This window comes from Narcine bancroftii, chromosome 4 (genome assembly GCF_036971445.1).
Source record: "Narcine bancroftii isolate sNarBan1 chromosome 4, sNarBan1.hap1, whole genome shotgun sequence".
In the NCBI taxonomy this organism is placed as follows: Eukaryota; Metazoa; Chordata; class Chondrichthyes; order Torpediniformes; family Narcinidae; genus Narcine; species Narcine bancroftii.
Window position 1 is genome coordinate 1,053,119 of NC_091472.1, and position 24,438 is coordinate 1,077,556.

The window sequence follows — 24,438 nt, forward strand, 5'->3', positions numbered from 1 at the left end:
GTGTCCTTTGTGCGCAGGTCGGTGGAAGATAGAGCTGGCGCAACTTCGCTGGCGTCGGGCCAGGACGTCCGCAGGGGCGAGGTGACATGCACGGCTGGTGGTGAAGTGCATGGGGGACCTTGGGGCATTAGCATGTTAGCGTGTCTACTGGCATTATCACATTATGCTCTGCCTTTCCATCTCTAATTGCTGCTTTCTGGCCCACAACCTTTGCAGGAACCATCTCCTGATCTCACGTATATGATGACCTGAGAAGAACCAACAGATTTAATGGCCTTACCAAGGATTTGGCTTATCTCGTGCTGAATGCTGACACAGGCTGCCAACATCATATTTCTCTTCTCGGCTCTGTGTTCCTTTCTGTTCAGCCTCGACGCACTGCAAATGACGTCACGACAGTGGGTGGGACTACGGCCACCATCGACAGGAGCCGGATTTTGCTTCAAGGCACATCTCCTGCAGCCGGCCCCTTCAGGGGCAAAGCACAGTGCCTTCAGGGCTGCCACCTGAACGATGATTCCACACGCCTTCATCCTCGGCAGAGAATGCACCTGAAAGCAGCTTTGGCAAAAGAAAATTGTGGGGGTGAAAGAGGAGATAGAAGGGAGGGTTCCAATAGCATTCTCGAGGGAATAGATCCCAAAAATATTATGAAGGGGCAGAGTAGCGGGGATGGGGGGGGGGGCCCTTCAAACAGAAAGGGTCTCCCCTTCCAAAGCTGGGTCTGGGACAGGAACCCCAGTCTGTCCTGATGAGATTGGCTACTTTTCAGGAGAGGGAAAAAAATCTTATGGGCGGCGGCCCTGCGAGCAAGGGAGAGGGGCTGCCCTGTGAAGTGAGAAGGGGGTAAAGTCCTCTTCCATCCGGATGTCACCTCAACGATCCAGTTAGGAAAATACTGAGACATAAAGGAATTGGATCAACTTTATTGTATCCAGCAACCCTGAGAAAATTCCTGACAACAGGGGGGCAGTAAATAGTTCAGCGAAATACACCAGTACTTTGCCACCCAGGGATTCGGGGAGAGAAGGAGCATCAAGCCAAAGGCTGTGTATATAGCTGACTGTCTACAATGTAAAAATAATTGAAACAATTATTGAACAAAAGTAAACTTTTTTTTAAAAAGGAAAAAGAGTTCATTGCGAGCTCTAGGACAACAGAAGATGAGTGCACCCCTAGATGAGATGGGCAATGGCGCCAAGAGGCTTTGTGCTGGTGTCACAGGAAAAAGGAGGGTTGGATCTGTGGGGGAGAGGGGTAAGGGTCACATATTATTTGTCTAGATTTTTTTTTTATATTTCATTTTAATTTTTTAGGATTTATTTCATATTTAGCCAGCAGGTCCAAACGAAAATGCACTATGGAGGCACTATGGATTGGGTGAGAGGAAGGTAGCCAATGAGAGAGGGAAGGAGGGCAGTCAAAAGAAAAAGAGCTGGGGCAATGGATGAAACAATCAGGTTCTTGAGTTTTAATGTTAATGGCTTAAATTGGTTGGAGAAGAGGAGACATTAAAAAATGGAAGTGGATGTGGCCTTCCTGCAAGAGACCCACCTTACAAACAGTGAACATCAAAAACTTAAAAGAGCCTGGGTGGGACAAGTGATAGTGTCCTCCTTTAGCTCCAAGGCCAGGGGATTAGCTATCTTAATAGGGAAAAATGTCCTAGTAAAGATTGAGAGCATGATCATAGACCCTGCGGGCAGATTCAGAATGATACACTGTCAAATATATTCTGAATCTTGCACACTCATGAATGTATATGCCCCTGATTTTGACGATGAAAAGTTTATACAAAATGTCTTCTTGTAATTGGCAGAAGGGCAGGAAAATGTCTTAAATGGAGGGGTTTTCAACTTTTGCCTGGATCTGGCAATGAACAAATCAGCCAAGAAAGTGACAAGAGCCACGGCAAAAGCAACTCTGGCTTTCATGAAAGAATTAAATCTGGTGGATAATTGGAGACAATGGCACCCGAGGGAGAGGGATTATTCCTTCTACTCGAAACAGCACGACTCTTACACCAGAATTGACTTGTTTCTTGTCTTGGCTCAGCTGGAAGGTAGAATTGTAGAAACTGAAAATTCGGCTAGGCTATTTATCAGATCATTCACCTTTGACTCTAACTATTGTCAAGCCAGATAAAACTGGCCACGGCATATAGGTGGCACCTCAATCCGCTGCTATTGAAAAGATCGGAGTTTTGCAGCTATATTAGAGCTCAAATAAAAAGGTTCTACCAAATTAACTGTGCCTCCACTGCCAATAATTTTTTTTGCCATGGGATACATTAAAAGCTTATCTGAGGGGACAAATAATTGGAGATACTAAAACTAAGGCTCTGAGGAATTCCACTGTCAGCCCGTCCAGCCCCAGAGACGAGCCACTCCGTAGCTGGTGAAGGGCTCTGGTCGTCAGCTCTTCCAGTGACAGGAGTTATTCCAGCCATTCGACTGCCTCAGGGCTGAGCTGCAGCAGGTCCACCCACAGGGTCTGATGTGCATAGTCACTGGACGGATCCAGTGAGAACAGTCATGTAAAATGAACAGACTCCTTGGGTTATTCCCATTGGATCCGTAACAGAGGAACCGTCTTCCACCAACAGCACTATGAGCTGCCTGCAGACTCCTCTCGATTTTTCCAGCTAAAACAAGGGTTAGGCAAGGGGCCGTATCCCTCAGCACCTGAACCCATGCCCTCACATACGCGCCTCGGGACGTTTCAAACTGCAGGTCCCTCAGTGCCTCCTCCTCCTCCTCCTGGTAGCCCTGCCAAAGGAGTCAATCTTCAGCAGTTGGCCCCAGCAGAGATTCCAGGACAAGCACCTCCGGCTCCAGCTGCTCGATCTCGGACACACGCTTCTTGGTTGACTCTCACGCATATTCCTGACAAAAAAACCTTATGTGAGCCTTGCCCACATCCCATAAAACCATTTACAGCACAGAAACAGGCCAGTTTGGCCCTTCTAGTCCATGCCGAATAATTTCTCCCACCCAGTCCCACTGACCCGCATTTGGCCCATAACCCTCCACAGGGTCTCCCGTCCACGTCCCATCTATCCTTAAATATTCACATAAATCTCACGTCTACCACCACTGCCAGTTCATTCCGTACCCCCACCACCCTCTGCGTGAAGAAATTTCACCTTGTTTCCCTTAAATTTTTCCTCCTTCATTCTCAATCCGTGCCCTCTTGTTTGAATCTCCACCACTCTCAGTGGGTGAAGCCTGTCCACATTGACTCCATCTGTCCCCCTTATAATTTTGAATACCTCTATCAAATCACCCCTCCACCTTCTACGCTCCAGAGAATAAAGTCCCCAGCCTGCTCAACCGTTCCCTGTAACTCACCCTGAAACCCCGGTAACATTCTTGTAAACCTCGTCTGCACTCTCTCTATACTGTTTATATCCTTCCTGTAATTCGGCCACCAAAACTGTACACAATATTCCAAATTGGGCCTCACCAATTCCTTGTACAACTTCAACATAACATCCCAACTCCTGTGTTCTATACACTGATTTATGAAGCCAACAGACTAAATGCCTCCTTCACCACCCTATCCACATGTGATTCAACTTTCAGGGAATTATGTACCATGGGTCCTAAATCCCTTTGTTCCACTGCACCCCTCAATTGTCGACCATTTATTGTGTATGTCCTATTTTAATTATTCCTACTAAAATGAAGCACCTCACATTGATCAGTATTAAACTCCATCTGCCATCTTTCAGCCCACTCTTCTAACTGTCCTATATCACCCTGTAAGCTTTGATAATCTTCCTCACTGTCCACAACACCGCCAACCTTTGTATCATCTGCAAATTTACTAACCCAACTTTCCATCCTCTCATCTAGATATGTCAAACAGCAGTGGACCCAGTCCCGATCCTTGAGGTAGATCCACTTGACACCGGCCTCCAATTCGACAAACAATTTTCCACCACTACTCTCTGGCATCTCCCATCCAACTACTGTTGAATCCATTTCACTACTTCATCATTAATCCCTAATGCTTCCACCTTCCTAACTAAACTCTTATGGGGAACCTTGTCAAAGGCCTAACTAAAGCCCATATAGACAACATACACTTTCTTCCCCTCATCAACCTTTTTAGTAACCTCCTCATTAACTCTATAAGATTTGTTAAATATGATCTACCCCATACAAAACCTAATCAGTCCTGTCTTTCCAAATAATTGTATATAACATCTTTAACAATACTTGCTATTAATTTACCCACCACTGACGTCAGACTCTGAGGCCTATAATTACCAGGTTTACTTTTGAGTCTTTTTTTGAGTAGTGGAACATGAGCCACCCTCCAATCCTCCGGCTTCTCCCCCATGGCCAGTGACATTTTAAATATTTCTGTCAAGGCCCCCACTATTTGTACACTAACCACCCTAAGGGTCCGAGGGAATATCTTTTCAGGACAGAGATTTATCCACCTTGATTCTCTTTAAAATAGCCAGTACGACCTCCTCATTAATCTGAATATTATCCATGGCCTCACTATCAGATTTCTGCAATTCACCTGCCTCAATATTCCTTTCCTTAGTGAATATTGAAGAAAAAAAATCATTTAAAATTTCCCCATCTCTTCTGACTCCTCAGAGCCGACCCGACCCCTCCGACTCCTCAGAGCCGACCCGACCCCTCACAGAGCCGACCCGACCCCTCACAGAGCCGACTCGACCCCTCAGAGCCGACCCGACCCCTCAGAGCCGACCCGACCCCTCAGAGCCGACCCGACCCCTCCAACTCCTCACAGAGCCGACCCGACCCCTCTGATCCTCGAGGGGCCCAATTTTATCCCTCACTATTCTTTTACTTTTAATGTTCCTGTAGAAACCCTTTGGATTTATTTTTACTTTTCCTGCCAAAGGAGCCTCGTATCTCCTTTTAGCTGTTCTAATTTCTTTCTTCAGATTTTTTTGCACTCTTTACATTCCTCAAGCACCTCATCCATTCCCCGCTGTATCTACCTGTTGTTCACATCCCTCTTCCTCCGAACCAAAATCCCAACATCCTTTGAAAACCAAGGCTCCTTATGTTTTCTAACCTTACCTTTAATCCTCACGGGGACAGACCCACTCTGTACTCTCAACATTTCCCCTTTGAACATCCTCCATTTATCTGTTACATCCTTCCCAGAAAATAAATTCTCCCAATCCACACCCTCTAAATCCTTCCACATCTCCTCAAAATTTGCCTTGTTCCAATCAAGAATCTCAACCTGAGGCCCAGCCCGATCCTCCCCTAAAACTAACAGTATTGTGATCACTGGACCCAAAGTCCCCAACACAAACATCTGTCCCCTGACCTATCTCGTTCCCTAATAGGAGATCCAATATAGCCTCGAGTCAGTTATTCTATATTGATTTAGAAAACTTTCCTGAACACATTTAAGGAATGAACCCCAACCCATCCAGCCCTTTTACAGTAGGGATGTCCCAGACAATGTGTGGAAAGTTAAAATCTCCTATAATCACCACCTTATGTTTATCACACATATATGCTATCTCCGTACAAATGTGCTCCTCTAATTCCCTCAGCCCATTAGGGGTTGGGAGGGGTCTATAACACACAGGCAACAATCCTGAGATGACCACCCTTGAGGTCCTGCTTTTTAATTTCTCCCTTAACTCCCTATTTTCTTCCTTCAGGATCTCATCCCCACTTCTATGTCATTGGTCCCCACGTCGTCCCCCTCCAGAACGCTGTGGACTCAATCAGAGACAATCCTGACCCTAGACCCTTGGGAGGCAACATATCATCCAGGAGCCTCGTTCTCATCCAGCAAACCACCTATCCACTTGTTTAACCAATGAGTCCTCAATCATGATCGCTCTCCTCTTCTCCCCCCTTCCCTTCTGAATCGGGGGCCAACCTCTGCACTGGAGACATGACCACCTCGACTTGCCACTTGTAGTTCCCCATTAATAGTATCCAAACCTGTATACGTTGTTGGGAATGGCCACGGTGGTGCACTGTCTGCATCTTCCCCTTCCCTCACCTGACAGTCACCTAGTTACCTGCCTTCTAATTTATAGGGGTGACCACCTTCCCAACACTCCTGTCTGCCACTATCTCTGCGCCCCTCAAGATCTGCAGTTAATCCAACTCCTTCTCCAGGTTCCTAACTCGGGTTGTAAGGAGTTGCAGCTGGATGCACCTTCTGCAGGTGTAGTCATCATGTATAAGTACGCTGGCCCAGATTCCCCATCCCTAAAGACCGAGAGATGGGGGAACCTACAGAGAAGCCTTCTTCTGCCATTGATGTTCAGGCTGGTGACATTAATCTTCATGACAAGTCACTGTCACCAGAGCCCTGGGTAGAGCTCCTTGCAGAGCCTCCCTTCACCATATCTGCAGGCAGCAAGGCCTGCAGAAGCAAATTGAATTTGCGCTGCTCATTCTTGGTCAGTTCCAACCCCTTCCCTGTCTATTTGAGGATGTTATGGAGGGACAGCAACCCCAGGGAGATCCAAACAGCGTGCAGCAGCCAACTGATCATTATTCTGTCTCCCCCAGGTGTCCTCCAAGAACTCCCTCAACTCCCCCAGTGATGGCTGTGAACCCAGAACTGGGGATAAAGAGCTCTTCATCAAAAGAGTCCTTCTCCCCATATCCCACGTCCTTGTCCTGCTCTGGGCAGGGACCCCCACGAACTGACATGCTCACTCCTGTCTGCATGGCAGTGACTGAGGGAGACCCTGACACCCCTTGATCCAGGACTCGGGGTGTGGCAGAGCTTGTGCCCCCTACACCACCATTCCCAAGGATGGGCGACTCACAGACCCTCCTAGGGCCGAACGCATTAGTTGTGCCCACCTTCTTCATCCTGGTCACCTTTCTTCTCAGAATGGGCTGGAGACCCATGAACTAAGCAGACGAGTGACTCAGGGACCGAATGTGCCTCAACACGAATGCTTGCCTTGATAGAGTCCACCTTCTGGGAAACCATCCCTCTCGGCAATTCTTCCCAACTCTTTCAGGCTCCTGTTGACCCCAAGACCATCGGGTCCTCTGGATCAGGCCTGGAGAAAACCGCTGGCTCCTGTTCCCCTACAGAAAGGTCTGGAGGCATTTTGTCTTCCTCCATGCCTCCTTCCCCTCGCAGGAATCCACCCCTCTCCACCATCCACCTCTACACCTGTTGCCCCTGCCTCAGGAGGGGCATCTACCCCCAAGGGAGGAACAGCTGGATGGGGGACAGCTGTGCCTCCCTGCACTGTCGAGGTGGAGGCAGTAGCTCGCTGGTTAGGGCAATCCCTCCAAATGTACCCATACCCCTTCCATTCACAGCACCTTGGTCACCCTGTGGCCCAGTCCACCTGGAACTGCCCCTCAGCATCCCCACCCCATGCAAACTGAATAAAGACCAGCCTTTTAAAGCCATACAGTGATTTCTAGTCAGGTACGAGCTTACGGAGAATCAGGGTGATACCGATTTCACCTCCCCCAGAGATCAGAGGGAAGGGAGAAGGGCTGCATCAGGAATGTGGGGATACATGGCAGACACGAGCCCCTTCAGCACGGTGCCATCACTGGTTCCACTGGGATGAAGAGCCAGGGACACCTCTTTAGTGGATCGTTAAAAAAAAGTCTTGCCATGAATTTTATCCACTGCAACATTACCCCCCTTCCCATCCAGAGTCTGAGACAGAGCCTTTAAACCACCCACCAGACCGACGGACGGCATTATCCAAAGTCGTTCATCTGAAGGGAGACGCCCGTGCAGGAGCCCCGTCTCCAGGGGCTGCAGCTGCTGCATGGATCCGAGGGGCCGCCATCGTCGAACTGCAGCTCACCGTGAATATCCTACAGTCAGTAATGATCACCCTGTTGATACGAAACAGTGTCCTTCCAACAGCAGAGCACACAATCAGGTTTCCAAAAGAGCCCTGCGGGGACGGGAGTGAGCAGGTGGAGCCCTGCGGGGACGGGAGTGAGCAGGTGGAGCCCTGCGGGGACGGGAGTGAGCAGGTGGAGCCCTGCGGGGACGGGAGTGAGCAGGTGGAGCCCTGCGGGGACGGGAGTGAGCAGGTGGAGCCCTGCGGGGACGGGAGTGAGCAGGTGGAGCCCTGCGGGGATGGGAGTGAGCAGGTGGAGCCCTGCGGGGACGGGAGTGAGCAGGTGGAGCCCTGCGGGGACGGGAGTGAGCAGGTGGAGCCCTGCGGGGACGGGAGTTTCCACAGGAATGTCTGTGCAATGAGGACTACAGCACTGTCCCTCTTGAGCGCAGAGAAAGATGTCGGCCTCCAGGTCAGCCCGATACTCCCCCAGCCTCACATGTCCCAGGAACAGAGAACAATCTTCATTGTCCTGAGTGAAAGTCCTCGGATGGGAGAGGACCTTTCATTGATAAGGTCCCAACTCCCACTGAAGTCCAGAAACAGCCTTGGAATCTGCCAGCCACTGCTGCTTTCACAGCAATCAGGCCCAGTCAAAGACCTTGCAGGGCAAAATCTTCTTTCTTCCTCCAAAATCCACCACTGCCAGATGAGAATGCACTCCCACACTTTGCAGCGACCTCTACACTGGCACTAATTGGTTTTTAAGACAGAGCAACCCCACCTGAGTACAACCCCTCCCACAGTACTTTCTCTCCCACAAGGCAACCCCTTCATTTTCCTGGCGCAGCATCCTGACCCCGGAGTGTGATCTCTCGTCTCTGCATAGGTTTGAATCCAGTTGACAGGTTTGAAAGGACAGGCATGGCATCAGGATTAAGTTACAGGAAACAGTGAGAGAAAAAGTGAAGTTTTATTCTGACCCTCTCTTGCCCATCCACCCCCAATCCCTCGGGCCCACCACCCATGCAGCCTGAAGCCTGGTCAGTCGCCCTGTCTGGTGGAGGGGAGCTGGGTGTTGTGTTGCAGAGGGCTATCACATGAGAGGCCCATTTCCTGCTGAAGCTGAATGCTGTCGAGCGCTCGGTGAAGATGCTGGTGCAGGAAGAGCTGCCGGTGACTTTCCAGCTTCTGCTGCACAGACTCTGGAGTCTCTCCTGATGCAAAATGAAGAGCCTGCAGTTAGCAGGATGCACAGTCCTCTCCCTCATCATCTTCCCCCGGGGACTCTCCCATATAGTACCTGCCCGAGCACAGAACCTTAAATCAAAACCCATCTGACCCCTCCAACTTGTACTGTTCCCCTCTGCCCTTAACCCCCTGATCTTCCAAACATTGACGGCTCCTTCTTGAGATAGAGAAGTGGTGGTGCTGAGCAAGCAGGGAATTAAAAAAGTAAAAACACAAAGCTGGGGAAACTCTGCAGTGTCCTTTGAACAACAAAGCTAGAGATTCAGAACCAACATTGTGTGTTTAGGGCTTGAGGAAGGGCTCAAGTCTGAATCGCTGCTTCGGTTTCTGTATTTTTGTTGCATAAAGGACACTGTGTGACCTGCTGAGTGTCCCCAGCTTTGTGTTTGACTTCAATCACGGTGGCTGCAGAATGTCCTGTTTGGCTCCTGAATAAGCAGGGAGTGTGTGAAGGACATGGGATGGGTGGATGGGCAGAGACGGCAGGCGGCGTACTGCACAGGGAAGTGAATCACAATCAAAGCTTATTCTCATGAACATTTCATAACATCTGTTGTTTTGAGGTAGCATTAAAGGTGGAAAATTGCTATAAATTACTTTTTAAAAATAATTAAATAGGTGCAAAACAACCTAAAGAAGGGACAGTGAGGTCGTGTGTGTGGTTCATTGTCCATTCAGAAATCTGTGGGTAGAAAGAATAAAGGCACAGACGATTATTATGGCCATTAGTATGACTTGGTTGTAGTAGGGGCAGGACTGGCAGCTCCACGTTCCAGGGGTCCGATGTTTCAGATGTGATGGGGGGAGGAGTGGCATTGCTAGTCAGGAAAAATAGGACAGGACAGCCCAGAGGCCATATAGGTGGAGCTGAGGAACAGGAAAGGTGTGAGCACCCTGATGAGGTTGTATTATAGACCACCCAATAGTCTGTGAGAATTGGAAGAGAAAATCTGTAGAGAGATAGCAGACCAATGTAAGCAGAATGTTGTGATAGTAGGAGATTTTAACTTCCCAAACGTTGACTGGGACTCCCAGACTGTAAAAGGGCTGGACGGCTTGGAGTTTGTCAAATGTGTTCAGGAAAGTTTTCTAAACTTTCAGGGAATTATGTATCTGTCTTTCCAAATTCGTCTGTTCCTCCACGCTCCTCAGTTCCCTACCATTCACTGTGTATGTCCTACCCTGGTTTCTCCTTCCAAAATGCAACACCTCACACTTGTCTGCATTAAATTCCATCTGCCATTTTTCACCCCTTTTTTCCAGCTGGTCCTCTGCAATCTGGATGTGTGAGGTCCTCTACAAGCTTTGAAAATCTTCCTCACTGTCCACAGCACCTCCAATCTTAATCTTATCTGCAAACTTGCTGATCCAATTTACTGCATTATCATCCAGATCATTGAATAGTCAACAAACAATGGTCCTAGCACCGATCCCTGAGACACACCACTAGTCACAGGCCTCTAGTCTGAGAAGCATCATCCACCATTACTCTGTTTTCTCCCATTCAGCCAATTTCAAATCCAGTTTACAACTTCTCCATGGGTACCTAGTGTCTGAACCTTCTGAACTAACCTCCCATGTGGATGGGACCTTGTCGAAGGCCTTACTAAAGTCCATGTAGACAACACCCACAACTTTTCTTTAATCTATTATCTTGATAAACTATAAGATTTGTTAAACACGACCTACCACACCTTCCCACCCCCCCCCCCCGCCCCCATGCTGAATCAGCCCATGGCTGTCCAAATACTTGTATAATCGATCTCTCAGAACAGCCTCCAATAATGTACCTACTACTGACGTCAGGCTCACCCGTCTACAATTTCCTGGTTTACTTTTGGAGCCTTTTTTAAACAACGGAACAACATGAACTACCCTCCTATCCTTCAGCACCTCACCCTTGGTGAAGGACAATTTAAATATTTCTGCCTGGGCCCCTGCAATTTCTACACTCGTCTCCCTCAAGGACAGAGGGAATATCTTTATTTGCTGTAAGGCAGCAAGCACTGGTAACTGGTCGCCAACCAGAATAGGATCCCTTTATTCCCACTCTGTTACCTACCGATCAGCTAATGCTCTACCCATGCCCGTATCCTTCCTGTAATTCCACGGACTTCAGTCTTGTGAAGCAGTCTCATGTGCTTTTGTCACTTTTGTCAAAAGTGTTTTGAAAGTCCAAATATACAACATCCACTGCTTCTCCTTTGTCCAACCTGCTTGTGGTTTCCTCAAAAACCTGCAGGCTTGTCAGGCAAGATTTTCCCTTCAGGAAGCCATGCTGAATTTGCCTATTTTACCGTGTGCCTCCAGGTGCCCTGAAACCTCATACCTGAGAACAGACTCTAACATCTTACCAACCACTGAAGTCAGAACAACCAGCCTATAATTGACATTTACAACTTTCCTGTCATCCAGAACCATTCTGGAATCTAGTGAATCATGAAAGATCACAACCAAAGGTTCCACAATCTCTTCAGTGACCTCTGTAAGGACCCTGAGATGTGGTCCATCCGGGAGAGGGGGGATCATGCGATTTATCCACCTTCAGATTTTTCAATATCTGTTTAAAGTGAGTGGAGGGAAGTTTAGGGGAGAACATTTTGTTTTAAAGTGAGAGTAGTGGGTGCCTGGAACGCATTGCCGGGAGTGGTGGTGGAGGCTGGTAGAATTGGGATATTCAAAAGATTCACAAATAGGCACAGGGATGCAAGAAAAATAGGGCATAAGGGTGTGGGGTAGGGAATATTAGATTGTTGTGGAGTAGGTTTTCATGGGTCTGCATTACATTGTTCTGGAATGTTCCATGAACATCTGAATCACAAGGTCCCAACCTCCCAATGAAGTCCAGTGTGCCAAACTCCTCCTTCACCACCTTGTTGTGAGGAAACTGTGTACCTGGACCCCTCCCTCGGTCTCTCCTACAACGCTCTCCAGGGCCCTACCATTTACCGTGTTCGTCCTACCATGTGCAACATTTCTAGATTAAATTCCATTTACCACTCCTTGACCTACCTTCCCAACCAATTTAGATCTTGATGTGCAAGATATCCTTCCTCACTGTTCATGAGGCCACCAAATTTGGTGACATCTCCAAATTTAGTAATTGTTTTGAAATGCCGTGGACAGTGTGGAAGATTGTTGTAGGTTACAACAGGATATAGACAGGATGCAGAGTTGGGCGGAGAAGTGGCAGATGGAGTTCAATCTGGATGTGTGACGAGATGCATTTTGGGAGGACAAACTTGAGGTGGAGTACATGGTTAATGGTCGCATGTTTAACAACATGGATGAACAGAGGGATCTTGTGTTTCAAATCCACGCATCTCTCAAGGTCACCGCACAGGTTGATAGGATAGTTAAGAAGGCCAATGGGATGCTGGGCTTCATTAGTTGAGGTATTAAGTTTAAGAGTCATGAGGTCATTTTGCAGTTTTGTAAATCTCTGGTGAGACCACATTTAGAGTATTGTGTTCAGTTCTGGTCACTTCAATTTAGGAAGGATGTGGAAGCTGCGGAGAGGGGGCAGAGGAGATTTCCCAGGATGTTATCTGGATTGGGAAACAAGTCTTATGAGGCAAGGTGAGCAGAGCTGGGACTTTTCTCTTAGGAGCGTAGAAGGATGAGAGGAGGCTTAATAAAGGTGGACAAGATTATGAGAGGCATAGATAGGGTGGACAGCCAGCGCTTGTTTCCCAGGGCAGGATCAGCAAACACCAGAGAACATGTGTACAAGGTGAGGGAAAGAAAGTTCAGAGAGATGTTAGGGTAAGTTATTGTAGGGGCCTGCAATGCATTCTAGGGGTGGTGGTGAAAGCTGGAACAATAGGGACAATTAAAAGACCCTTGGACAGGCAAATGGATGCAAGAAAAATAGAGGGATATGGGTGTGAGGTAGGGAAGGTTTAGAATAAGTCAGTTTCTATTGGTCAGCACAACATTGCAGGCTGAAGGACCTGTACTGTGCTGGAATGCTCTATGTTATCAGGATGGACTTCGATAAATTCAGGGGGGGGGGCAAGATTGAGACTGGATATCCTCTTCATAAAACTATACTGACACTCCCACATCAGATCAGTCCCTGTCTGTCCAAGTGAACATATTTTTACCACTCGTGTCCCAGTACTGATGTAAGGCTCACTAGCCTGCAGATTCCTGGCTTATCCCAACTATCCTTTTTGAAAAAAAGATCATTTTCTGTCCTTTAATCTTCTGCTCCAGCACCCATGGATAACAACGAGGCAAATAAACCTGTCAGAGCCCCTGCAATCTCCCCCCTTGCTTATTCCACAGATTTCTAGACAGGAAGGGAATCACATAATACTGGGATAGTGCAGTGTGGGGATGCTGAGGTACAAAGTCACCTATGATTGCACAGAATAGGAGAGCATACCTGTAATATAAGGTCCTCAATAGCCCCCTCCTGCCCTGAACTCTCGTGTTCATGATCAGACTCGTGCACTTACCACTACAAGTGAAGCTGACATCAGTTGGAAGACAACTCTCAGTATCCTTATAGATCAGCTTCACGAGAACACTCTGCTCCATATCCTCACACCAGAAAGAATACTGAAACTTCAGCAAATTGCAGGCTGCATTCCTCTGAATTTGGCTCAGGTAGCGGCCGTGGCATTTCTGGTGAAAAATGTCAGGATAAGAAGCTAAAACTCAAAGTATACTGTCTGTGTATTTAACCACTACCTTTCCTTCACCTTGTTTACATTTCACCTCTATCCCCAGGCCCTTATTTTAATTCTACCATTCCCCTTGGCCAGGCTGCAGTATCTGGTCCCTGACAACCAGTGGGCTCACCTAGACCAACAGCAATAGAAATTCACCAAGACAATGGTGGGAGAAGATGTTTGACACAGACTGGTAGGGCCAATCTGCCTGTTTCTGTGCTAGGAATGGTTATATGGTATCTTCAAAACAATTTTTATTAATAACTATCAATAACTTAACATTTCTTCTTACTTAATTCTAAACTTTAATCTACCTTCACCCCATTATGCGCAAGTCTGTGTGTGTGGCAAATACCAAACCATTACAGTTCAGGCATAATTCTGAAGAGATGATTTTAAAGTTCAGCCTCAGAAAGATTTTGTTTTAAAACTCAAAGACTTTACTGCTGTTCAAAAGTTCTCAAACTCATGAGATTCTTATAGAGGTGTTTTCAGATCATTGTTTTTTCATACGAATGATTTCCCTCTCTTGCATGGAGGATTCAGAACGTGTTTTCTTCCACGATGATTTCACAAACCCCGGCAAGGGTTCCTGAAGTGGCCGTGTAGAAATGGACATGGTGAAACTGTCCTCTTTTCAGAGGGATGGCTGAAGTGGCTCTTCCTTGCCACTGATTTGTGCATCTCCCATGGTGAAGTGAATACAAGAAGAACAGTACCTCTCACTAGAGGCTACTTCATCTCATAGAAACATAGAAGATAGGAGCAGGAGTAGGTCATTCGACCCTTCGAGCCTGCTCCGCCATTCAATGAGATCATGGCTAATCTTAAAGTTCAGTACCCCGTCCCCGCCTTCTCTCCGTAACCTTTAATACCCTTATACTGAAGAAATAGATCTAATTCCCTCTTAAATAGATTTAATGAACCTGCCTCAACTGCCCTCTGTGGCAATGAATTCCACAGATTCACCATCCTCTGGGTCAAGAAATTCCTCCTCATCTCGGTCCTAAATGGTTACCTATTATCCTCAAACCATGGCCCCGGGTTCTGGATTTTCCCGTCATTGGAAACATCCCATCTGTCCAGTCCTGCCAGAATTTTATATGTCTCTATGAAAATATATGGGTCGGCACGACATCGAGGACCGAAGGGGTTGTACTGTGCTGTAGTGTTCTATGTGACCCCCATAGTTACCCCTCGCTGCCAGATGGAGGTGTTCACAGTCTTAAATCCCCATCACAGGTCTGAGGCATTCAAGTTGGGCCATCCTGAAAACCAGGTATGACCTCTGCAAGGCCACCGGGGTGCCATAACGAGGCAGGTTAGAGTCTCACACTGCCTGACACACCCCCACTGAATGAAGCAAGATGTAAATGCTTTCACACACTACAAACTGACATGAGAAAGAATCACAGGCAACAATGTGCCCCTCCCTGACAGCTCAGAGCATTCTACACTAGCTTTGAACATAAGGTCTGAGTCCCCATCACACTGGTCGGTCCCATGTACATCTGTCCCCAAAGTCACCGCCGCAGGTGTCAAATCAGCCTTCACCAAAAGCATCTGGCCCACCAAATGAATCTCTTGACACCCCCTAGGAGGCAGTGCCAGTTGTTGTTCACCACTCTCTCAGAGGCCAGGAAGTGATACCATTCATTTGTACCTGGAGCTGCTCCAGTTGGTACCTTCTGCTGACATAGGCATTGAGAGCTTTGTGCAGAACGTTCAGGAACTGTGCCAGGTCCTGCTGTAGATGGGTGCAAGCAGTTTGCTCCACGGGGATGAAGGCAGGGATGTTGTGGCGGATGACCTTGCGAGGCTGCTGCACTTTGATGTCCAGGTAATACGAGTCCAGGTAGATACTGTCATACGCTGTGCTGATGCAGAAAGTGAAGGTGGAGCAGGGGTCCCTTCGCTGGACACTGATCCCTGCAGGGACACAGCAAAGGATCAGTTATAATCAGCACAGAGCTTTGTGGGTTTTCCTTGCTCCACTTGGCCTGCCTCAGGCCACTCCATCTCAGAGGGCACTGGATAATAAGCCAGGGCACACCTAATGAATGCTGTGCCTGTTTTCCCAACCTCTACACTACCACTGTACTTTCTCACCATTAGATGAAAATGCTGGGCCCGCAATCACCTGCAATTCCACACAGGTGGTCAATGCCACGTGCAAAACACCACTGGGCTCCTCAGGGAATTTATTCCAAATGGGGCCTCACTCACATCATATACAACTGCATGACTTTCCAGCTTCTCCCAACAACTGGCTGAACTTGTCCTCACCCTCAACAACTTTTTCTTTGACTCATCCCACTTTCTCCACGTCAAAGATAGCCATGGATAGCCGCATGGGTCCCAGCTATTCCCGTCTCTTCATTGGATATTTGGAGCAATCCCACACAGGAAAAGCTGAACTCTTCCTCCACGACACTGACGACTACCTTGTGCTGCCACATGCACCGATGATGAGCTCATCAAGTTTATCCTTTTTGGTGCCAAATTCCACCCCGACCTCAAATTCCTTTGGTACATCTCTGGAAACTCTCCCATTTCTCAATCTCTCTGTCTCAAGTTCAGGAAGCAAGCTATCTGCAGACATTTTGCAGACATCCAGTTACCTCAACCACACCTCTTCAAACCCTGTCCCCTGTAAGGATTCTATTACTTTCTCTCAATTCCATGATCTCTGACACATTTTCTCTCAGGATGAGGTCTTCCATTCAGGGTATAGGAAATGTCCTCTTTGTTCAAAAACTGTGGATACCCCCTACTGCCATTAACTCAGTCCTCACTCATATCTCCTCTATCTTCCTGAACACTGACTGTGACGCTCCCACCGTGCCCCACTGACACAACTAGGACACCGTTCCCCTTGACCTTTGCTACCGTCCTACTAGCTCCACATTCAGCATACCATCCTTGCAATTGCCAACCCTACCACGGGATCCCACTCCCAGACACATCTCTCCCTCTCCAACTCCCTCGTCCACTCATCTCTTTCACCAATTGATCTCCAGTCCCTACCCTTGTGATCACAAGAAATGCCACAACTGACACCTCCCCCCTCACCACAGTTCGGGGAACCTAAAAGTTCTTCTCTGTGAAGCAACACTTCGACAGCCATGTTGACTGTCCCTAATCAATCCCTGGCTATCCAACAATTGTATATCCGATCTCTTAGAGCACCTTCCAATAACTTACCTACTACTGACATCAGGCTCACCTGCCTAATTTCCAAGGTTACTTTTGAAGCCTTTTTTAAACAATGGAACAACGCGAGTTACCCTCCAATCCTCTGGTACCTCCCCTGTGGATAAGGACATTTTAAATATTTCTGTCAGAGCCCCTATAATTTCTACACCAGCCTCCTTCAAGGTCCAAGGGAATATCTTGTCAGGCCCTGGGGAATTTTCCACCCTAATTTGCATTAAGACATCAAGCACTTCCTCCTCTTTAATCTGTGTTGGTTCCATGACCTCACTGCTTGTTTTCCTTCCTTCTCATAACCTTGTTCCCATTTCCTGAGTGAATACTAATGAAAAAAACATTTAAGATCTCCCCATCTCTTTGGCTCCATACAAAGCCGACCTCTCTGATCATCAAGGGGACCAAATTTGTCCCTGACTATCCTTTTGCTCTTAATCTACCCGTAGAAACCCTGAGGATTTTCCTTCACGTTGTCGCCAAAGCACCTCGTGTCTTTTTGATACTTCCTGATTTCTTTCAAGGTTTTTCTTTCATTTTTTATTCTCCTCAAGAACCTCATTTGCTCCGTGTTGCCTGTTCCTATTCTACCCCTCTCTTTTTCCGGACCAGATCCCCAATATCCCTCGATAACCAAAGTTCCCGATGCCTGCGAACCTTGCTTTTAATCCCGACAGGAACATACAAACTCTGTACCTCCAAATGTCCCTGTATATTTGCCTCAGCGCTCTGCAACCAGACAGTACCAATACCAATCTCCAATCACTGTGAACCCCTGCTCTGATCTCTCTTTCCCTTCCAGCTCCCCACCCCTTCTCGTAACAGCATCTTTCTTTGTCTTCCAGCCATTTCCCCATTAAATTCTCTGCTTCTACCCTCACACCTTTATCCACCTATTCTTCTCGGCCTGTGTTCCTCTCCATTCTCCTCCCCTTCCCCCACCTACTTATTCTGCCTGATTGTCAGCACTCTTGAAGAAGGACTCCAGATCAGATAGTCGACTGCTTTTTACTTCTTCTAGATGCTGTGTAACCTGCTGAGTTTCTCCAGCAAGATTAGGTACTGCACTTGGCCCCAACATCTGCAGATTTTCTTCTTTACCTCCCAAGGTCCATACTCAACACTCTGACTGATGAAGGTCAATATGCTGAAAGCCTTTTTCACCTCCCTGTCTACCAGTGACACCACTGTCCTATATTCCAGCACTCCCCAGATCCCCACCATTCACTGTGTCGGTCCTATCCACGTGAGACCTCCCAAAATGCCTCACATTTCTCTGTATTGAACTCCATCGACCATTCCCTTGCCCAACTGCCCCACTGATCAAGATCCCACTGCAATCTTTGGCAAACGTCTTCACTCTCTACAATACCAGAGGCTTCAGTGTCATCACAGAGTTGCTGTTCATCTCACGTACGTTTTCATCTAAATCATCAATACAGATGGCAAGCAGCAATGGTCCCAGCACCAAACCTTGTGGCACACCACTGGCCATAGGCCTCCTGTCCGAAAAACAACACTCCCTGGTTTCTCCCATGATGTAAAAGTTGGCTCATACTGAATAAATAGTACAGCAGAGAACTCCAGAACCAGTTTAAATGCTGCAGTGACTCTTCTCTAATGCTTTGACCTTTCAGGAAAGAGGTCGACTTACATAGAAAATTGGATCAATGCCTATATGTGGTTTCACGTGTTCTTGCTAATTGGAAACACCTTTAGATTTGCTCTTTAAATTGAAATTCATAATTACCTTGATCACTCAACAGAAACTTGCATTGACTTTTAATTAAATCTTATCTCTAATCACTCATTCTCAGCCTGTCAGTTAATGTCTCTCACAGATGTGCAATGTTGCAGTTCAAACTCCCTCAGAGATTAGACAGGCTTTCCAAAGGATTTCTGTGAAATGAAACTTAGTTACTTCTCCAGCAACAGTCCCATGATCCTTTGCATTTCTATATTGGCCAACCTTTAGAGCAACAGTCCCATGATCCTTTGCATTTCTATATTGGCCAACCTTTAGAGCAACAGTCCCATGATCCTTTGCATTTCTATATTGGCCAACCTTTAGAGCAACAATCCCATGATCCTTTGCATTTCTATATTGGCCAACCTTTAGAGCAACAATCCCATGATCCTTTGCATTTCTATATTGGCCAACCTTTAGAGCAACAGTCCCATGATCCTTTGCATTTCATAACATAACATAACAATTACAGCTCGGAAACAGGCCATTAGGCCCTTCTAGTCCGCACCGAACCAAACACCCCTTTCTAGTCCCACCTCCCTGCACAATGCCCATAACCCTCCATCTTCTTCTCATCCATAGACCTGTCCAACCTTTTCTTAAATAATACAATTGACTCCGCCGCCACTATTTCTCCCGGAAGCTCATTCCACACGGCTACCACTCTCTGAGTAAAGAAGTTCCCCCTCATGTTACCTCTAAACCTCTGCCCCTTAATTCTTAACTCATCTCTTCTTGTTTTAATCTTTCCTCCTCTTAACGGAAATAGTCTATCCACATCCACTCTGTCTATCCCTTTCATAATCTTAAATACTTCTATCAAATCCCCTCTCAACCTTCTACGCTCCAAAGAATAAAGACCTAATCTGTCCAATCTCTCCCTATACTCTAGATGCTTAAACCCAGGTCACATTCTGGTCAACCTTCTCTGCACTCTCTCCACTCTGTTTATATCCTTCCTATAATTAGGCGACCAGAACTGCCCACAGAACTCCAAATGAGGCCGCACCAATGTCTTATACAATCTCAACATCACCTCCCAACTCCTAGATTCCATGCAATGATTGATAAAGGCCAGCATACTAAAAGCCTTCTTCACCACCCTCTTCACGTGAGTTTCTACCTTCAGGGAACGATGTACCGTCACTCCTAAATCTTTCTGCTCTTCTGTATTCCTCAATGCTCTCCCATTTACCACGTATGTCCTGTTCTGATTCTTCTTACCAAAATGAAGCACCTCACACTTATCAGCATTAAATTCCATCTGCCATTTTTCAGCCCACTTTTCTAAGCAGCCCAAATCCCTCTGCAATCCTTGAAAACCTTCTTCATTATCCAACCTTTAGAGCAAAAGTCCCAAGGCCAAAAAGAATGTTAAATGTCCCAAACACAATTTTTTATCCATTCTGCTGCCTCACTGTGGATTTCATGTGATCTGGCCTACCACGTGGAACCTTATCCAGTGCCTTGCTGAAATACATACATACCACATCTACAGCTTTTGTCGACCTCCTTGATCACATCTTAAAAAAACCTCAATCAGATTTGTGAGACATGGTCTCCGACTGACAAAATTGTGCCTGATGATCTCTTGTCCATCCAAGTGCACGAAGATCTCCTCCTTCTTGTAACTTACCAACCAGAGCTGTGAAGCTGACTGGCCTGTCATACCCATGCTTTCCCCTGCAGCTCTTAGAACCACAGAATAATGGTTCAACTTGATCATGATGTAACGATACATGTGCAACACAGAAACAGGCCCCGTGATCCTTGTCTGTGACAAACTATTTTTCTGCGTCATCATATCGACTGGTACCAGGACTAAAGCCCTCCACCCCTCCCCCCACCCTCCCTTTCATGGACCTACCCAATCTGCTGCTGTTAAAATGTCAAGATCGAGCCCTCATCCACCACTTCTGCAGGAAGCTCATTTCACACTGAGTGAAGAAGATCCCCCTCATGTTCCTCTTAAACATTTCGCCCACGTCCCCCCCATTCTTCTTCACCCAGTCTCAGAAGAAAAAGCCAGCTGACATTTACCCAATTTAAACCCCTCAGAATTTCTCCGCAAATTCTCTGTGCTCCAGGAAATAAAGATCCAAACTGTCAACCCTGCCCGATACATCAGCTTGCCCTGGCAACATCCTTGCAAATTTTGACTGCCCTCTTTCGATCTTATTGAGACTTGAATAGAGGCTCTACATGTGGCTCCCACCGGACTTATGGCACTTTAATGAAACTTGTATCTCTGCCACGTGCCTGTAGTTTCCTCTCCATTTCCTGCTGTTTCCGGGTATGAGTGAGAATGTCTATATATATCTGATAAGGCCCAGGAGATTTGTAACCATCCTGCACATCAGGACCTCCTCAACGGTAACAATGACTGATCTGAAGTCATAACCATTGCTTGCCCCATGTTCCCCATTCGTCACAGTAAAGATAGTGTATCGGGGTGGGGATGCAGGGGGAAGGGTGACAGGGTGCGGGGGGAAGGGTGACAGGGTGCGGGGGAAGGGTGACAGGGTGCGGGGGAAGGGTGACAGGGTGCGGGGGAAGGGAGACAGGGTGCGGGGGAAGGGTGACAGGGTGCGGGGGAAGGGTGACAGGGTGCGGGGGAAGGGTGACAGGGTGCGGGGGAAGGGTGACAGGGTGCGGGGGAAGGGTGACAGGGTGCGGGGGAAGGGTGACAGGGTGCGGGGGAAGGGTGACAGGGTGCGGGGGAAGGGTGACAGGGTGCGGGGGAAGGGTGACAGGGTGCGGGGGAAGGGTGACAGGGTGCGGGGGAAGGGTGACAGGGTGCGGGGGAAGGGTGACAGGGTGCGGGGGAAGGGTGACAGGGTGCGGGGGAAGGGTGACAGGGTGCGGGGGAAGGGTGACAGGGTGCGGGGGAAGGGTGACAGGGTGCGGGGGAAGGGTGACAGGGTGCGGGGGAAGGGTGACAGGGTGCGGGGGAAGGGTGACAGGGTGCGGGGGAAGGGTGACAGGGTGCGGGGGAAGGGTGACAGGGTGCGGGGGGAAGGGTGACAGGGTGCGGGGGGAAGGGTGACAGGGTGCGGGGGGAAGGGTGACAGGGTGCAGGGGGAAGGGTGACAGGGTGCGGGGGGAAGGGTGACAGGGTGCGGGGGGAAGGGTGACAGGGTGCGGGGGGAAGGGTGACAGGGTGCGGGGGGAAGGGTGACAGGGTGCAGGGGGAAGGGTGACAGGGTGCAGGGGGAAGGGTGACAGGGTGCGGGAATGGTAGGAAGTGTAATGGTTGGGGGTGCGGGAGGAAGTGTGAAATGGCGAGGGGACTGCCAGCTGCGAGGTGGACTCACCTGTCAGGTGATATGCCTGGAGGATATCGTGGAGACTTTCCAGATTGCCCTTGATCACAGTGTTGTCGATATCCTCCCAGCACAATGGCACTGAGGGCTGCGGTTGGGACTGTGCCACGAATTCCTGCATGTCCTATGGGGAAGAGTGTTGGTATTAGAAGGGAAAGGACCAACACAGAGGTGCTGCTCCTCACCAACACATCAATTTCCTGTTCTGATCTGTTTCGGGCCAGCAGATGACTGCTGCCTGATGTGGACAGATACCAGCCTCTTGCTGCTACATCTGTTTCCAATGAGTTCCAAAGGAAGTTCGGATGCATAGGGCATCAATGGTCATGGGAAAATGGGAAAGGTATGGTCAATATGAAGTACTGGAAAAGGGAGACCTTTTGGTGCAGAAAATGGAGAGGTGCTTTAAAAAAATTTGGAGGGCAAAGTGGGCTGTAAAATATCATTGGGCAGATAGATTAAGGTAAGTCCCAAAGGTGTTTTCTTTGAGGGCCCGGTGAAGGCACATGGCAAAGTTGTTCAAATTGACAAGTTCTGCACAAATTCAGGACAAGGCGTGTTCACCAGAAGAAGTGGGTGAGATCTTAAAGAATACTTCTCCAGAGAGAGAGAGAGAGAGAGGGGGGGAGAGAGAGAGAGGGGGGGGAGAGGGGGAGAGAGAGAGAGAGAGAGAGAGAGAGAGAGAGAGAGAGAGAGAGAGAGAGAGGGGGAGAGAGAGAGAGAGAGAGAGAGAGAGAGAGAGAGAGAGAGAGATTGCTGCGGCTGACAGGAATCTTTGCAAATTCAAGTTTCCTGTCATCCAATTGCACACGTAGAACCTGATGAAACAGCTTTCTCCAGTCATCGATGCAAAACATGTAGACGCACATCCAGAGTTTAGAGTCTCGGAGGGTCAGTGGGAGCAGTTCATTTGGTCGTTCAGCATTCTCGCTGCCCGTGGGAAGATGCTGTTCCTCAGCCTGGTGGTCCTGGCTCTGATCCTCCTGGATCTCTTCCCTCATTTTATCTTCTTTAGACAAAGGTGAGGTCCCAGTGGACAGGAGAATAACCAATGTTGATTGGATGAACATGTAGCCGTCAGCACAATGCTGTTGCAGCCCCAGCGACCCAGGGTTGAATCCCACGCTGTCTGTAATGAGTTTGTATCTTCTCCCCATGTCTGCGTGGGTTTTCCCTGGGGGCTCCGGTTTTCTCCCACCCTCCAAAACATACTGGGGGTGTAGGTTAATTGGGTGTAAATGGACAATATTGACTGCTACGGTGTCGTGAATAAAGTTTCAATTTAAAATCTGCAGATGCTGAAAAATTGGAGCAATACACAAAGTGATGGAGCCACTGGGAGAAGACCGGAGAGTGGGGCTGACTGAGAGAATGGATCAGCTCACGATGGAATGGCGGGGCAGATGGGCCAGACTCAATGGGCCGAATGGCCTGCTTTTGCTCTTATATCTTATGGTCACTCGGGAGGTCAGACAGGATCTGTGGAAAGCAAAAGACTTTTGATGATTTGGCCAAACACCCTTCATCAAGAACCTGGTGGCAATGCATTGGTTGGGAGTGGGAGCACAGGCTGGTGTGTGGGGAGGCAGGAGAGAAAGGGACTGGGAGGTGATAAATCTTTTATAAAGTTGGTAAAACTATGATGACTTGTTGAACATGTTTCAAGTGATCTGTGATGTTTTGTGTCTCCTGCTTTGAATGAAGGTTTGCAAGCCCAGCAAGGCAGGCATGTTGGACTTACCCCGGCAGTCTTTGCTGTCACCGTGCTCTGCAGCAGCAGGTCATCGCGGTGTGTCCTCAGTCTCTGCAGGGTGGCCTGGAGCTGCAGCAACTGCTCTCTGCTCTGCTGGGCTTCCTCCTGCTCAGCTGCCTGCTGCTCGACGCTCTGCTCCAGCTGCTCCAGCCACCTCAGGATCCCTGCAGCAAGGCAGCACAGCTCAGGGCTTCCCCCATAACTTGCATATAACTCCCACAACACAAGCACGAGCATATATACACACCTGCACTCACACATTGAACATACACACCCACTGCACCCACTCTCACCTGTACACCAGCATATAGGCCTGCATGCACACCACCCATGTGACTGTACGACACACTCCCCTCCCCCCTCCCATATACTCACCAATTTCAGGTAACCATCACCCCCTGTGTTTCTTCTTCCTTCTGCCCTTTCAAGTACCAACCTTCTAATCCCACTCAGCCACACTAACCCATCCTCCTCTTGGGTTTCATTCACCTATGATCCACACATTTCACTCAGGGGATCGCCTCCATCATCTGCTCCTCACCCTCTCCTCCTGGTTCACATCACCACCTTCCCCACGTATTCAATGCCAGAGGTTGGTACATTACATCACAATAGCACAAGACCAGAAGATATGGAGCAGAAGTAGGCCACTCTGCCATTCGATCATGAGCTGATCCATT

General features: G+C 48.2%; 1 protein-coding gene and 1 long non-coding RNA gene across 2 annotated transcripts; one reads left to right on the forward strand and one right to left on the reverse strand.

Moving 5' to 3' along the window:
• Positions 1-8,752: 8,752 nt before the first annotated feature.
• On the reverse strand, positions 8,753-23,995 carry cenpo (centromere protein O). The gene is made up of 5 exons (XM_069930581.1): positions 23,747-23,995; positions 21,997-22,129; positions 15,392-15,657; positions 13,513-13,681; positions 8,753-9,015 (listed from the first exon to the last, which is right to left on the reverse strand). The coding sequence occupies exons 1-5, from the start codon at positions 23,993-23,995 to the stop codon at positions 8,843-8,845; spliced, it is 990 nt and encodes a 329-aa protein (XP_069786682.1). The 3' UTR covers positions 8,753-8,842.
• On the forward strand, positions 22,855-23,645 carry LOC138759762 (uncharacterized). Its single transcript, XR_011355072.1, has 2 exons — positions 22,855-23,026; positions 23,301-23,645. It is a non-coding gene; the product is annotated as an uncharacterized lncRNA (long non-coding RNA).
• Positions 23,996-24,438: the final 443 nt, after the last annotated feature.

Coding starts and splice junctions, on each gene's coding strand:
- cenpo (XM_069930581.1), bottom strand. CDS start 23,995: ATGCTCGTGCTTGTGTTGTGGGAGTTATATGCAAGTTATGGGGGAAGC. Junction 22,130..23,746: donor TGACAGCAAAGACTGCCGGG/GTAAGTCCAACA, acceptor TCTTCCCCATAG/GACATGCAGGAATTCGTGGC. Junction 9,016..13,512: donor TGTCAGCTTCACTTGTAGTG/GTAAGTGCACGA, acceptor ATTTTGCATCAG/GAGAGACTCCAGAGTCTGTG.